Source organism: Acomys minous (assembly GCF_964271855.1).
Source record: "Acomys minous genome assembly, chromosome: 12".
Classification (NCBI taxonomy): domain Eukaryota; kingdom Metazoa; phylum Chordata; class Mammalia; order Rodentia; family Muridae; genus Acomys; species Acomys minous.
Window position 1 is genome coordinate 96,675,657 of NC_140493.1, and position 13,949 is coordinate 96,689,605.

The 13,949-nt window shown below is 40.4% G+C and overlaps 1 protein-coding gene across 4 annotated transcripts in view; it reads right to left on the minus strand.

The window, feature by feature from the left end:
* The window catches only part of CDC27 (cell division cycle 27), a 50,776-nt gene that overhangs the window by 18,981 nt on the left and 17,846 nt on the right, over positions 1–13,949 (minus strand). For 2 of the 4 annotated variants that reach the window (XM_084750017.1, XM_084750016.1), the window contains exons 5-11: positions 13,136–13,233; positions 12,061–12,215; positions 11,745–11,956; positions 10,384–10,498; positions 9,538–9,671; positions 1,922–2,021; positions 508–715 (exon numbers count right to left, since the gene is read on the minus strand). In XM_084750017.1, coding sequence (XP_084606143.1) covers positions 508–715; positions 1,922–2,021; positions 9,538–9,671; positions 10,384–10,498; positions 11,745–11,956; positions 12,061–12,215; positions 13,136–13,233 — 1,022 coding nt within the window. The remainder of the gene's footprint in view (positions 1–507; positions 716–1,921; positions 2,022–9,537; positions 9,672–10,383; positions 10,499–11,744; positions 11,957–12,060; positions 12,216–13,135; positions 13,234–13,949) is intronic. The other 2 variants (XM_084750019.1, XM_084750018.1) reach the window with 1 other exon arrangement.

Consider the following 13,949-nt stretch of genomic DNA (forward strand, 5'->3'; position numbering starts at 1 on the left):
GAAAACACACAGCTCTGGTTTTCTAAAAATGCTAACTCAGATTACTCCATTAGGGAAAAAACCCCCAGGACTCCAGGATCTGGGCTGACAAGATGGCTTGGTGGTTAAAGACTCTCACCATCAAGCCTGATGACGTGAGTTTGATCCCTGGGACCCCATATGGTATACAGAAAAAACTAACTCCTGTTAGCTGTCCTTTAACCTAAATGCACACTCACACACACCTCCCTCTCTCTCACTATATAAACAAACAAACAAATAAATGAAATAATAAAGTGTAATTAAATTATAATTTTAAGGGGCTGAGTTGTTAAAAGCATTTGCATCCAGTTCCCAGTACCCACATGGCAGCTTACAACTATCTCTAATTCCAGCTCCATGGCATTCATGCCCTAATTTGGCTTTTGTGGGTATATACACAGCCACAGAAATAGAGACACAAATTTAAAAACATCAAAGTAAACATTAAACCTTAGTTAAGAAGTACAGTGAGCATGTGCAACAGACCTGCGGCTGCCTTTTGTAGGTTAAAGGCCTGGATCTGAGGTGTGACTGTGGATAGTTTCCCTTCTGAAATGATAGAAGAGTCCAATTTTGTAATTTCCAGACTATCATTTATGTTGGGTTGAGTTATTCCTCCTTTATTAGTTTTAGTTTTAGTTTTTCTGTTTGGGATTTTAGGTGGAAACTTCATTTTTAACTTTTTGCTATTCTCCTGTAAAAAGGAATAAAATTCCATGCTTGTCATTCTTGTTATTTTAGATGCCTCCATTAACATTTTCTGTAAGAACTACACATAAAAGAAATGCATAATCCTCATTAGTCTTTTTGTTTTCTTTATCAGAAAATTTATGAAAACAAGTATTCTAAACAATTTTTTGTTTGTTTGTTTGAGACAGAGCCTTACTTTTTGGCCCATGTTGACCTGGAAGTTGAAGCAATTCTCCTGTTTTAGCCTCTCAAATCCTGGAATTACATATAGGAATGAGCCAGGATGCTGAGAGTCATTTCATTTTAAGTGCAACTGTCAACTGCACAACTTAGTGACTGCGGTCAGTCTGCACTAAGGGTAGATCTTCACTATTTAAAACTAAGAAAGTGCAGCACGAATTATACCAAAGCACTACCTTCAACGGCACAAAACCACTAACTGGGATGTGCCAAAGGTAAATTATCCATAAGGTCAGTCAACAGACCAAGACATAAAATGTCTCATCGTCATCTTCTTTGCTTTTAACTTTGAAGATAGTAACATGACTGAATTTCCACTCATTCTTTTTTCAGTGATAACATATGAACTACAGACGCCATGACCATATGCCATTTTTACATGAATTCTTTTGCATGTGTATACATAGAGCTCTGTGTAATTTGTGCATGCAACCATAACATTTATAATACAGAATTATTATTCTAGAATAGAGAAATCCATTTGTAGTACATTTAAATAGCTGCATCTTTCTTTCAGCCTTATTTCCCAAAAAGCCATTGATATTTTTACTATAATTTGGTCATTTATTTTCCTTTCCTTTCCTCTTTTTTTTTTTTTTTTTTGGTTTTTTAAGACAGGGTCTCTGTGTAGCCTTGGCTGTCCTGGACTCGCTTTGTAGACCAGGCTGGCCTCGAACTCACAGCGATCTGCCTGCCTCTGCCTCCTGCGTACTGGGATTAAAGCCCGGCTTTTAATTTGGTCATTTCAAGATTGACATATTTACCAACAACCAAGGAGAGGTGTGCCCCCGTAATCCCCACTCCCCAGAAGATAAAGCCGGAGAAGGGCCATTTCCAGTCTAGCCTGAGTTACATGGCGAGTGGTCTAAACCAAAATGAAAACCAACCCTTTACTTGAGATGGAGTCATCAATGAACAGAAATTTCAGCATAGCAAGTATTAAATGAATGTGACACTCATAAATCTTTACCTTGGTTGTAGAACTGTCACTAGTGAAAAGGCGGGAACTTCTTCGAGGCAATGCATTTGGGGGAGATGTAATAGTGGGGCTCAAAACCTGAGGTGTTGTACTAAAAAACAAAGACATTTTTAACCACTTAATATCTGGCATATGACCATTAACTATTGTCTCAATTCTGCTTTATTAAAACATGCATTCGTCATGTAAGTATTCTAAAATTGGTATTTTGGTTAGTTCCATTTTAGTCCCTATGAAAACTAAGGATTTAAAAACTATTCACATGCCGGGCATGGTGGCGCACGCCTTTAATCCCAGCACTCGGGAGGCAGAGGCAGGCGGATCGCTGTGAGTTCGAGGCCAGCCTGGTCTACAAAGTGAGTCCAGGACAGCCAAGGCTACACAGAGAGACCCTGTCTCGAAAAACAAACAAACAAACAAACAAACAAAAAACCAACCAACCAAACAAACAAACAAAAAAACCCCCTATTCACAGGGCTGAGGAGACGGTTCAGAGGTTAAGAGCATTGCCTGCTCTTCCAAAGGTCCTGAGTTCAATTCCTAGCAACCACATGGTGGCCCACAGCCATCTGTAATGCCCTCTTCTGGCTTGCAGGTATACATTCAGGCAAACATTGTATGCATAATAAATAAATCTTAAACAAACAAACAGACTAGTCACAGGCTGAAGGAATGGCTCCCTGGTTAAGAATACTTATGCTCTCCCAGAGGACGAAGCTTTGCTCCTCACTGGGCAGCTCACAACTGCCAGTCTAGCTCCAGGTGATGCTGTAGCCTCTTTTGGCCTGAGTGCACTTACATGTACCAGCATGCACATCACACGTGTACGCTAGAGCAAACACACCCCAACACCCACCTCATCCCGAGTGCACGCACACACACCCCTAAAAAACAAAACAAAACCCACACAACAACACAAAACCCATTTATGTTATTAAAGAGTACAGCAAAAATCTATTCACTTAAAACAATCCCCAAAAGCTTCTGAGTCAATAAAGGACAAAATATGTTCACAACTGTCTGGGGCACATTAGCAACTACTACATGTTAAATAAAAGAAAAAGTTGGGCATGAATCATTTAAATGTGTTATCTGCCAATAAATAAATACCACTAGAATAAATATAAACTCAACCAACCAAAGCAAAGGTTTATTCTACTTCAGACAAGAAGAGTATGATCAAGGTCTACTTGAAAGGCAAACTTAAGAGAAAAATTCTACTTAAATATTTTTATGGGCTGGAGAGATGGCTCAGAGTTAAGAGCACTGCTTGTTTTTCCCAAAAGTCCTGAGTTCAATTCCCAGCAACCACATGGTGGCTCACAACCATTTATAATGAGGTCTGGTACCCTCTTCTGGTGTACATGCAGGCAAAACACTGTATGTGTAAATAAATAAATCTTAAAAACAAAATTCTTAAATATCTCTGAGTTCGAGGCCATCCTGGTCTACAAAATGAGGCCAGGCCAGTCAAGGCCACACAGAAACCCTGTCTTGAAAAAGAAAACAAAAAAATTATGTCTATGAATGTTCTTCCTGCATGTGTAAGTGTCCACAGCATGCCTGGTTCCTGCAGAAGGCATTAGAGAGGCTATATCTCCGGGAACTAGACTCACAGGGTATTAGGTGGGTGCTGGAAAATGAGTGGTGCTCCTCTACAGGAGCAGAAGTACACTTTTGACTGCTTAGCTACTGGCCTGGCCCAATTTTTTAAAAATGAAAGGTCCTATTATGTACCCTGGTTGGTCTGGAATTCTCTATATAAACCAGTATGACCTTGATTTCACAGAGATCTCCCTATCTCTGCCTCCTGAGTGCTGGAATTAAAGGTACATGCCACCATCCCCATCTAAGAATTAATTAAATCGTTTTTCTTTTCCTTCCTGGTTTTTCGAGACAGGACTCACTATGTAGACCAATCTGGCCTCGAACTCAAGAGCTCCACCTGGCCCTGCCTCCTAAGTGTTGCTTCTACCCCCCAGTGATTGTTTGACTACGTCCCAGTGCCTGCATGTATATACGTGCACTAGAGATATGTCCTTGTCTAGATTCCCTAAAACTGGAGCTACAGGTAGTTGTAAGTCATCCAAAGTGCGTGCTGGGAAGTGAAGCCAGGTCCTCCCAAAAACAGCAAGATTTTAACCACTGTGCCATCGCTCCAAGAATTCTATTCTTTTTAAAAAACATTTACTTACTATGTGTACAGTTTTCTGGTTGCATGTGTGCCTGTACGCCAATAGAGGACACCAGATTTCATTATAGATGCTTGTGAGCCACCATGTGAGTGCTGAGAATTGAACTCAGGACCTCTGGAAGAGTAGCCATCTCTCTAGCCCAAGAATTCTATTATTAGAATTCAATTAAACTTAGTTGTGCATGGTAGTAATCACAGCTGTAATCCCTATCTATTCTAAGAAAAGCTGAGACAGATAGATGGGTGTCAATTCAAGGCTAGTCTGAGATACAGAATGAGACTTTGTCTCAAAAATAAAACAATAGTACAAACTTAAAATCTAAAATGGCCTAATTAAGACTTGATGAGGGGTAGCTTGAGACCCTGTTTCAAAGAGACAACAAGAGCAGTAGGCAATGGGGTCTGAGGATACAGCCTAGACCGCAGGGTGCCACCTCAGCATGCACAAAGCCCTGGGTTTGCTCTCAGGCATCACATAAACTTGCTACATGATGGCACTGCTTGTAAACCTTGCACTTTGGAGGTGTAGCAGGTGGACTAGTAGTTAAAGACATCCTGATACACAGCAAGTTACTGCCATCCTAGGATACATGCCAGCCTGTCTAAAAGTGGGGAGGAAGGCAGAAAGCGTATGGACTAAATCCCTCATAACTTATGGGTAATTCTACTAGTTACCCATCCTGGTCTCTAAACACTCTCAGCAAAAGGAACTTACAAGATGAAGAGTTTCTTCTAGCTCAGGAGTAGTAGATCATGGTTGAGTTGGGGATGCCACAGCAGCCGAAGCTCCAGAAAGCTGGCCCCTCTGCATTCACAGTCAAGAAGCAGAGCGCTGTGTTCAGTTCCTTCTCTCCTGTTCAGTCTAGAGCTAAGCCCATAAAACCGTACCATGCATATTCAGGGCGAGTCTTCCAACCTCAACTAACCCAATTAGGAAAACTGCTCACAGACATGCCCACAGAGCAATCTAATCTAGATAACCCCTCACTGAAAGGCCCTTCCTAGTGATTCCAGATCCTGCCACAACCTGACAAGTGCAATCAACCTTCCTATTATCTGTCTTGATCAAAGAGTTTCTAAAAATAAGATAATGGCCAGTGAGAAAAACATGCTCAGAGATACCTCTGGAGGTGTCTGAGCGGAATGGAGGGAATTTTACCTAGTAGGAACATTTTGGGGGAATCAACTCATTCTTCTAAAAGGCTTATTTGTTTTACTTTTTTTTTTTTTTTTTTTAAAGACAGAGTTTCTCTGTGAGGCTTTGGCTGTCTTGGACTCGCTTTGTAGACCAGGTTGGCCTCAAATTCAGAGATCTGCCTACCTCTAGCTCCCAAGTGCTGGGACTAAAGGTATGCACCACCACGCCTGGCTTATTTTACTTTTAATTCAATGTGTAGGTGTGGTTGCCTATGAGTTTATATGCTCCACATGCATGCAGGAGCCTGCAAAGGCCAGAAGAGGGAGTCAGGTTCACCCAAGCTTGAGTTACAGACAGTTCTAACAGTTTCATATGGTAACCAAATCCCACTCTCTGCAAGAACAGTTAGCATTCTTAACCACTAAGCCATCTTTCCAGCTCCCTAATTCATTAAAAAAAAAATATATATATATATATATTTATTTATTGGTTAGGAGTGCTGTATCTGCAGAAGAGGGCATTAGATCACATTATAATGGTTGTGAGCCACCATGTGGTTGCTGGGAATTGAACTCAGGACCTCTGGAAGAGCAGTCAGAGCTCTTAACCTCTGAGCCATCTCTCTAGCCCTCTAATTCATTTTTAAAAGGACAAAAAACTTTATCTGGTAGGAGCAACTTTCATTTATATGTAACAAGAAGAAATGTAATTTACCAACATGATTCCTTATAGAAGAGAATTCTGACAAGTGGAAAGGGATAACTCCATAGCATAGGGTGGTTCCCAGGGAGGATACTCTAAGAGCATTGCTCAGACTGACAGAGATAGATGACTGTGCAAGGTAACACAGTTCTTCATGGAAGAAGTAGAAATAGTTAAGACAGTTTTCAGGCCACAAGTGAGGAAAGAAGCTTTTCAATACTTTTGTGAGGTTTTGCTCATTCTAAAGACTCACTTTATTAAAGTGGAGATTCCTCCAAAGTCTAAGGAACCAGAAAAAAAAATTTATTTCATATCATATGATCACTGCCTGAATCTTTCGTTTGTACTTGGCTAACTAGGAGTCTGGCAATAAAAGGCACTTTGCATATGTGATTATGTAACAATCATATTAACACTTTAAAAATATTTTATGTGTATGAATGTTTCGTTTGCATGTATGTATGTGCCCCATGTACACCCCTGGTACCCACAGAGGTCAGAGGCATTGGTTTCTCTGGTACTCATCATGTGAGTGCTAGTAGTTAAACCTGGGTCTTCTGAAAGGACAGCCAATACACTGAGCCATCTCTCCAGCCCCAGCATGAAAATAACAAACAAGACCCCCTTTGTCCCCCATAAACAGCATCATTATTTTATAATTTTTAAAATATGTTCATGGTGGTGCTAAGGAGATGGCTCGGAAATAAAACTCTAGATCAACAGGATCTAATGCCCTCTTTGGGCCTTCTCAGGCACCAGGCATGCACATAGTGCACTGGCATATGTGCAGGCAAAATATCCATACATGTAAAATAAAATGTCCTTGGAAAACTTACAAAAATGAGTTCTAGAGAATAATTTAGGTGAAGAAAATGATAGGACTGGCCCTATGGCTAGGGATGGTACTCTAAGCCAGGTGACACGCAGTTTAACAGTGTGCGCGCACGCACGCGCGCGCGCGCACACACACACACACACACACACACACACACACACACACCGACACGGCTGGCCTCAGGTAGCTAGCTCCCTCTATGGTTCTTAGTATTATTCTCATACATAAGTCACTGAACCCAAAGCTTACTCTTTGACCTGGCTGGCTGGCAGTGAGCTCACTGGTTCCTCTGGCGTTTTAAGTGTGTCTGGCCAAGCCCAGGTACGGATGCTATCTCTCCAGTCAACAACTTTTGTGGTGGCTGTTATTTATTTACTTGGTTTTTCAAGACAGGGTTTCTCTGTGTAACAGCTCTGGCTGTTCTAGAACTTACTCTATAGACCAGGCTGGCTTCAAAACTCAGAGATCTGCCTGCTTCTGCCTCCTGAGTACTGGTACTACCTTACTTTTTAACAGTCTCACTAAACCAGAAGTCCACAATTTTGGTTTGGCTGGCTGGCAAGCCATGTGGACATATCTATCTTTTATGTGGGTGTTAGAAATTGACTTGAACTGCTGCTTCCCTATTCAGTAAAAATTAAAAATGATACCTGTTATTCCAGGCAGAGAGCCTAATGAGGCTAGCCTGAAAAAAACAGAAAGACTTCAATCTCAAAAATCAGGTGAAACAGCTTTGTTTCCTGATATGCAGAAGGGGAAAAATTCATTACTGGGACACATTAGATTTTAAGAGATGGAGGAAAATAAAACCAGATAGAAGTTTGAATCTTCTAAAAGACCATTAGCAATACTAAATGTGTGGTTAAGACTGCTTTTTTTCTTTCTTTTCTTTCTTTCTGTTTTTTAAATAAAAAATAAATGACTGTTTTAAAGGTTGAAATAATAGTGTACTGGGGGGTTATAATATAATATGGATACAAAATATTGTTAAAACAATCCCCAAGAGCACCAAAATGAACTGATTTAGGGTTTCCTATTATACAGTGCAGTCTATTGCTTGAAGGCACATTTGATACATTAAAATAGGAAAGCAGGGAGGGGGCTATGATCGGGATGTAAAGTGAATGAATGGACGAATGAATAAATAAATACACCGTAAGCCCTAAAGATGCCTCTACAGAGAGAAAACTACTGGGCAATGCTTGGTTGCTAATGTGATTAAATTTTGAGATGCTCAATTTGGTTTCTCAAAAGGTATCAGTCTTAATGCCCAGAACCTGTGACTGCGATTATCCAGAATATGGAGTCTTTGCAGATGTAATCAAGTTAATATGAGGTCATGAAGGTGGGTACCAATCCAGTATTATTGGTGTCTTTATAGGAGGGAAATCTAAATGCAGAAACATCTTCTTGTCAAGACAAAGGTAGATACTGAGTTATCAGTCCAGGGAAGGCCTGAGCAAGAAAGATCTTCCTCTACAGTCTTTGATGGGGAAGTGCCCTTGACAACGTCCTGATTTCAAACTTAAAAGGTTTAAAACTAGAAAAGATTATTAGCAACGTGGGATACAGGAAAAATGAAAAGAGAATAAATTTGCTGTTTAAAGACATCCAGTTTGTTAAACAGGCTGAATAACATTTAGCCAAAATGCTTGAGACGAGAAGCATTTCAGATTTCACTTCTTTTGGATTTTGTAGTATCTGTATAAAATCTCTGGTAGTTATGCAGAGATTCCTAATCAGAAGATTACATCTGAACTGCTCCAAAATCTGAAGCTTTTTATGTAATATTGGTGTTCAAAGTCTTATATTCTAGAGAAGTCTGGATTCTCAGACCACGGGTGCCGTTTGTACTTTATTACTTGTAACCTTAGAAAATGAACCTTGCCAGCATTCAAAAGGCCGAGGAAGGAGGCTTGTTGCCAGTTCAAAGCTAGTGTGGGCTTCATAGTAAGTTTCTGACCATCCAGGGTTATGTAGTCAAAAAGAAAAACAGAAAGAAAAAAAAAAAAAAGCCAGTAACAACTGCCTGCCCTACAAAGTAAAAACCCAAACTCTGCAAGCTGTACTCTTGACTAGAATCACCATCCCAACACCACAGGTATACTGATTCCTTTTAGATAGGGTTTCTCTGTGTAGCCTAGCCCAGGCTGCCCTGGAATTCAGAGATCCGCCTGCCTCTGCCTCCCAGAGTGCTGGGATTACAGGCGTGCACCACCATGCCTGGCTAACTGTGACAGTGTTAATTAAGGCTTCTTTATCTGAAGATTAATTTTACGGCCTATGTAGAGAAAGTCGGTATGTGCCATGCCTGCTGGTTCACATCCTTCATCCCAGCACTTGGGAGGCAGAGAGATAGGCAGATCTCAGCTTGGTCTACATAGTGAGTTTCCAGGACAACAAAAAACTGCATAATATAGACTCTGCCTCAAAACCAAAACAAAAAGTTGTGGTGGTGCATGGCCTTTAATTCCAGCACTCAGGAAGCAGAGGCAGGCCTGAATTTGAGGCCAGCCTGGTCTACAAAGTGAGTACAGGACAGTCAAGGCTACTGCATAGCCTGTCTCAAGAAAACCAAAAATAAAACAAACACAAACCAAACAAGCAAGCAAGCAAACCAACAAAAACACAAAAAGAAAGAAACTGATTGTACTTGCTCTAAAACGGTTGTCTAAGAAGGAAATAATTCTGGAGGAGCACATGCATTACATTGATGAAGTAGACGCTGGAGTCAGTACCTTGTCTGTGGGCCAGAACTTTGCGTTTGTGCAACAAGAACTGGCGTGACCTCTCGACTGTTCCCACTCTGTGAGAAGACAGACTTTGTTCCAGTTTGGCCCATTCTGGCAACAGACTGTAAAACACAAAAAGTCTAGGGTTTGTGAATACAGATTGTACTGCAAGTGATACTATAACGCTCCTGTCTACACCACTATTAGTCTTAATAATTATGAATTAATTTGTTACAAATAAAAAAATGATACAGCAAGATATTAAACTTCCTTTTGCACTTAGAAGAACAGTTAAATAGACATCTGAGGAGATTAAAAAAAAATTACCTAGTCCTTTCCTAAATTCTAAAGATAAACCACTCTTCCCCCTGCCCCCCAAGTTTTTCCACAGGCCAGGCGTGGTGGTGCACGCCTTTGATCCCAGCACTCAGGAGGCCGAGGCAGGCGGAATGATGTGAGTTTGAGGCCAGCCTGGACTACAGAGCAAGTCCAGGGCAGTCAAGGCTACACAGAGACCCTGTCTCAAAAAACCAAAAAATGAAAAAATAAATAAAGTTGGATTCTCTTTGAAATTACCTTTATAGACTGGAATTGTAAGTAAGTTTCTTTAATCAACACCCAAACTGTATTTTTTTTAAAATTTATTTATTATTATATATACATTCTCTGTCTGCATGTACACTTGCACACCAGAAGAGGGCACCAGATCACATTATAGATGGTTGTGAGCCACCATGTGGTTGCTGGGAATTGAACTCAGGACTTCTGGGAGAGCAGCCAGTACTCTTAACCACTGAGCCATCCATCCTTCCAGCCCCCCAAACTGTATTTTAAACAAACTATACTTTATACCTTTTTTGTAGGGGCTCCGGTGGATGGCACGTCAATTACAGAAGGTGTATTAGTGTAGTTTTGTAAATAGGATCCATCTCCAGGACTTGGGGTTTCTAATGGCAAAATCCCAAAACTGAGAAGAGGTTGAAATCAAGGTGTCAAAAAGTCATCAAGGCATATATAAAGCAGCAGTATACTTAAATTAGAAGGTCTAAAAGGAAGAGAATGGCAAATCAGTCTTAGGGGCAAAGAGGACCTGAGGGGCATGTTTAAAAATGAGCTATGAATGCAGAGTATGCCACCCACCAGAGTAAAGAAAAAAGACAAGAATCTAACATGAACAGCAGCCACTGATCTAAGAAGTGGACTGGCTTTTTAAAAGCTAAGATCCACAGGATGAAAATAAAACCCAATTTGTGGAACATGGAGACAATGCCCTGTATTACTGGTAATTACTTACTAATTATCGATATAGTTACCATTGGTCTCTGCAGATACCAGAATCAATGTCCTAGTCATGCTATTTTAATGGCTTCCTGGCTTGAGACTCCATTCATATATAGTCTACTTTTTAAAAAAATATTTTATTTATCTATTATTTTACAGTACTTTGCCCCCATGTGTGCCTGCACACCAGAAGAGGGAACCAGATCTCATTATAGATGGTTGTGAGCCACCATGTGGGTGCTGGAAATTGAACTCAGGACCTCTGGAAGAGCAGCCAGTGCTCTTAACCTCTGAGCCATCTCTCCAGGCCCCACATGGTCTATTCTTTCCTGAGTTTTGTCTGATAGTTCTAAATATGTATCCTTTGTGATAAGTTATTATATATGATATATCATATGCTTTCAATAAATGACAATATATTTTACAATGATAAATGTCAATTGTACTTCCATGTTTTAGAAAAGAGAACTGATAATAGTGCCGTAACTATAGGATAAAACATACATTTGGAGGGTCTCACTGCTATCTGCAGATGTACACAGCCATATAGATAGAATGTTTTCATACATATACCAATTGAGGCATATTTAAAAATCTTTTATTTTTTTTTCCTCTGCTGTATTTTATTTTGAGAAAGATACTTGGATTCCACGCATCTGACACCTGGCCTGATTTACAGAGGCCGCGTCAAGGCCAGGCCTCGTGCATGCTACTGAAGCACTGTGCCAACTGAGCTACATTTTCAGCCCTTCAATATTTAATTCGAAATTTTTACAGATGCATTGTTTCTATTACTTCATTTCCTGAAAATAGAATGCCACTCTTTGACACTGATTTAGGAAGATGTTTATATTAACTTATAGCATTAATAATATGATTTACCAAAGAGCATTTATATTAGAATAAATTTAAAAATATCTTGTGTGCCTTACCTTGGGGTTAATGGGCTAAGAGCAGTTGGTCCTCCTAATAGACTTCGACCAGTTTTTGGCTTATTTTGGACCTGTTTAGATAGTATGGAAGTACCCGTCCCAAGAGGGATGTTATCTGGTGAAATGACAGCTGAGTCAATGTAAGACACGGAGGAATCTGTATTCAAGGAGTACTTTGAATTGGAAGATTCTAAGTTCAGTCTGTTTAATTCCTGAAAGAGAAATTTCCTACCATGTCATTTATGATACACTGTTTAGTTATAATCATTCCTTTTGGGTTTCAGAATACTATGAATATTAGCAGAAGTATACTTACAATTGTATCCTGGGGTGTTTCTGTAAGGACTGTCTCTGGCTGTCTATGAGATAAATTGTGATTAGATACTAGAGTTGTACAAGTGTTGGGCAGACAGCTGCTAAAATTCTGTAGAGATGTTAATTTAAATGTTTGGTCTGGATCTGGCTTTTCACCTGTAAAGACCAAAAGACAAAACAAAACTTGCCTCTGAGGGATAAGTATGCATAAGTCTTAGAGCTTCAAAATTATCCTGTACATTAATATTAATCAATCTTACTTCCTCAAAGACCCATCATTAACTTATTGTGGAAGCTAACCCTTAAATTTGGAAAGCAAATGCCCCGCTCCATCATCCCACCCAACCCGAGGCAGGGTTTCTCTGTGTAGCCTTGATTGTCCTGGATTCACTGTGTAGACCAGGCTGGCCCTAAACTCACAGCGATCTGCATGCCTCCCAGAATCTGGGATTACAGGCCACCACGCCCAGCTGGAAAAGAAACTTTTAAATATAAGCCAGAGCCAGGAGGAAGGTTCAGTGGGTCCAAGTGCCTGCTGTCCAACCTGAAAGCCTGAGTTCAATCCCTGAGACATACATGATGGGATGGGAGAGCCGATCCCTGCAAGTTGTCGCATGTGCTACGTGGCACATGCATGCCAATTTTCTCCTTTTTCTTAAACAGAAAATGATTTTGGCTAGTATTATATACATAGTATTTATTCTGAAGGACACATTTAAGGTAGACTGGTAACAGAAGAGATTAGTGAACTTAATCTTTAGGGTATGAAAAGACACATTATGTAATGATTTTAAGGAGGGGCTACTTTTTGAGACAGGGTCTCCTGCAAGCTAGGCTGGTCTCACAATGTAGCTGAAGCTGACAGTATACGTAAGAGGCATAAGTAGGCTGTGCTCTTTAGTTCAAAGCCAGCTTGGCTTACAGAGTGAGTTCCAGGACAGCGAGGGCTACACAGAAGAAACCCTGTCTTGAAAAGCTAACAAACAAAACTGAGAGAGAGGGAGGGGGCAAGGGATGGAGGAAGGGAGGGAGAAGGAAGAAGAAAGAGGAACCCTCCCCCACCTCCATGAGCTTACCTATTTCACATAATGATTCAAAGGGAGACCAGAGAAAAGGATTTAAACTAAGGCTCTTTTGGTAACATTCTGATCCTTTGGCAAGCCGATCTGTCTTGCTGTGGAGAGAAATGATGGATTAAACAAACTATGAAATTCTTACGGTACTATTTGATGCTTCCCTAAATTCTTAATTTCTCTTGCTCTCTGAGATAATGTCATGGAACTCCAACTAGCCACAAAACCCTCTTGCCTCGTATTCTTAAGTGCTAAAGTTACAAGGGTGCACCACTATGCCCAGCTCTCACTGCATTCTTGGGCATTTAATTTCGTGGCAAATAAAAAAGACAAGGTGTGGTGGAACACACCTACCTTTAATCCCATCATTTCAGAGAGAGAGAGAGAGAGAGAGAGATAGAGAGGGAGAGAGAGGGACGGAGAGAGAAGAGGATCTTTATAAATTTGAGGCCAGTCTAATCTACTAGTGAATTCCAGACCAGCTAAGGGCTACATAGTGACTGACAGACAACATCGGATGCTTTCAACTGTATTTCAACTAGTTTACACAACACTCCAGTGGTGGTTCTGAAAGCAACTTACACACTTTGCAAGCTAATATTTAAATTGTCAGATTTTTTATACAACAAAGTAGAGATGATTCTTTTAATGAAGGAGACCGATCCTTCTTTCTAATTGATATAGGAAGGATTAGATTTTGAATCTAGATAATACCAGCGCCCCACCCCCGGAACCTATTATACTTTGACCACTCTAGAAAATACCAGAATGTCCCTACTTCATCTTAACCTTTTAAATTGGAGAAAAGAAGGGCTCA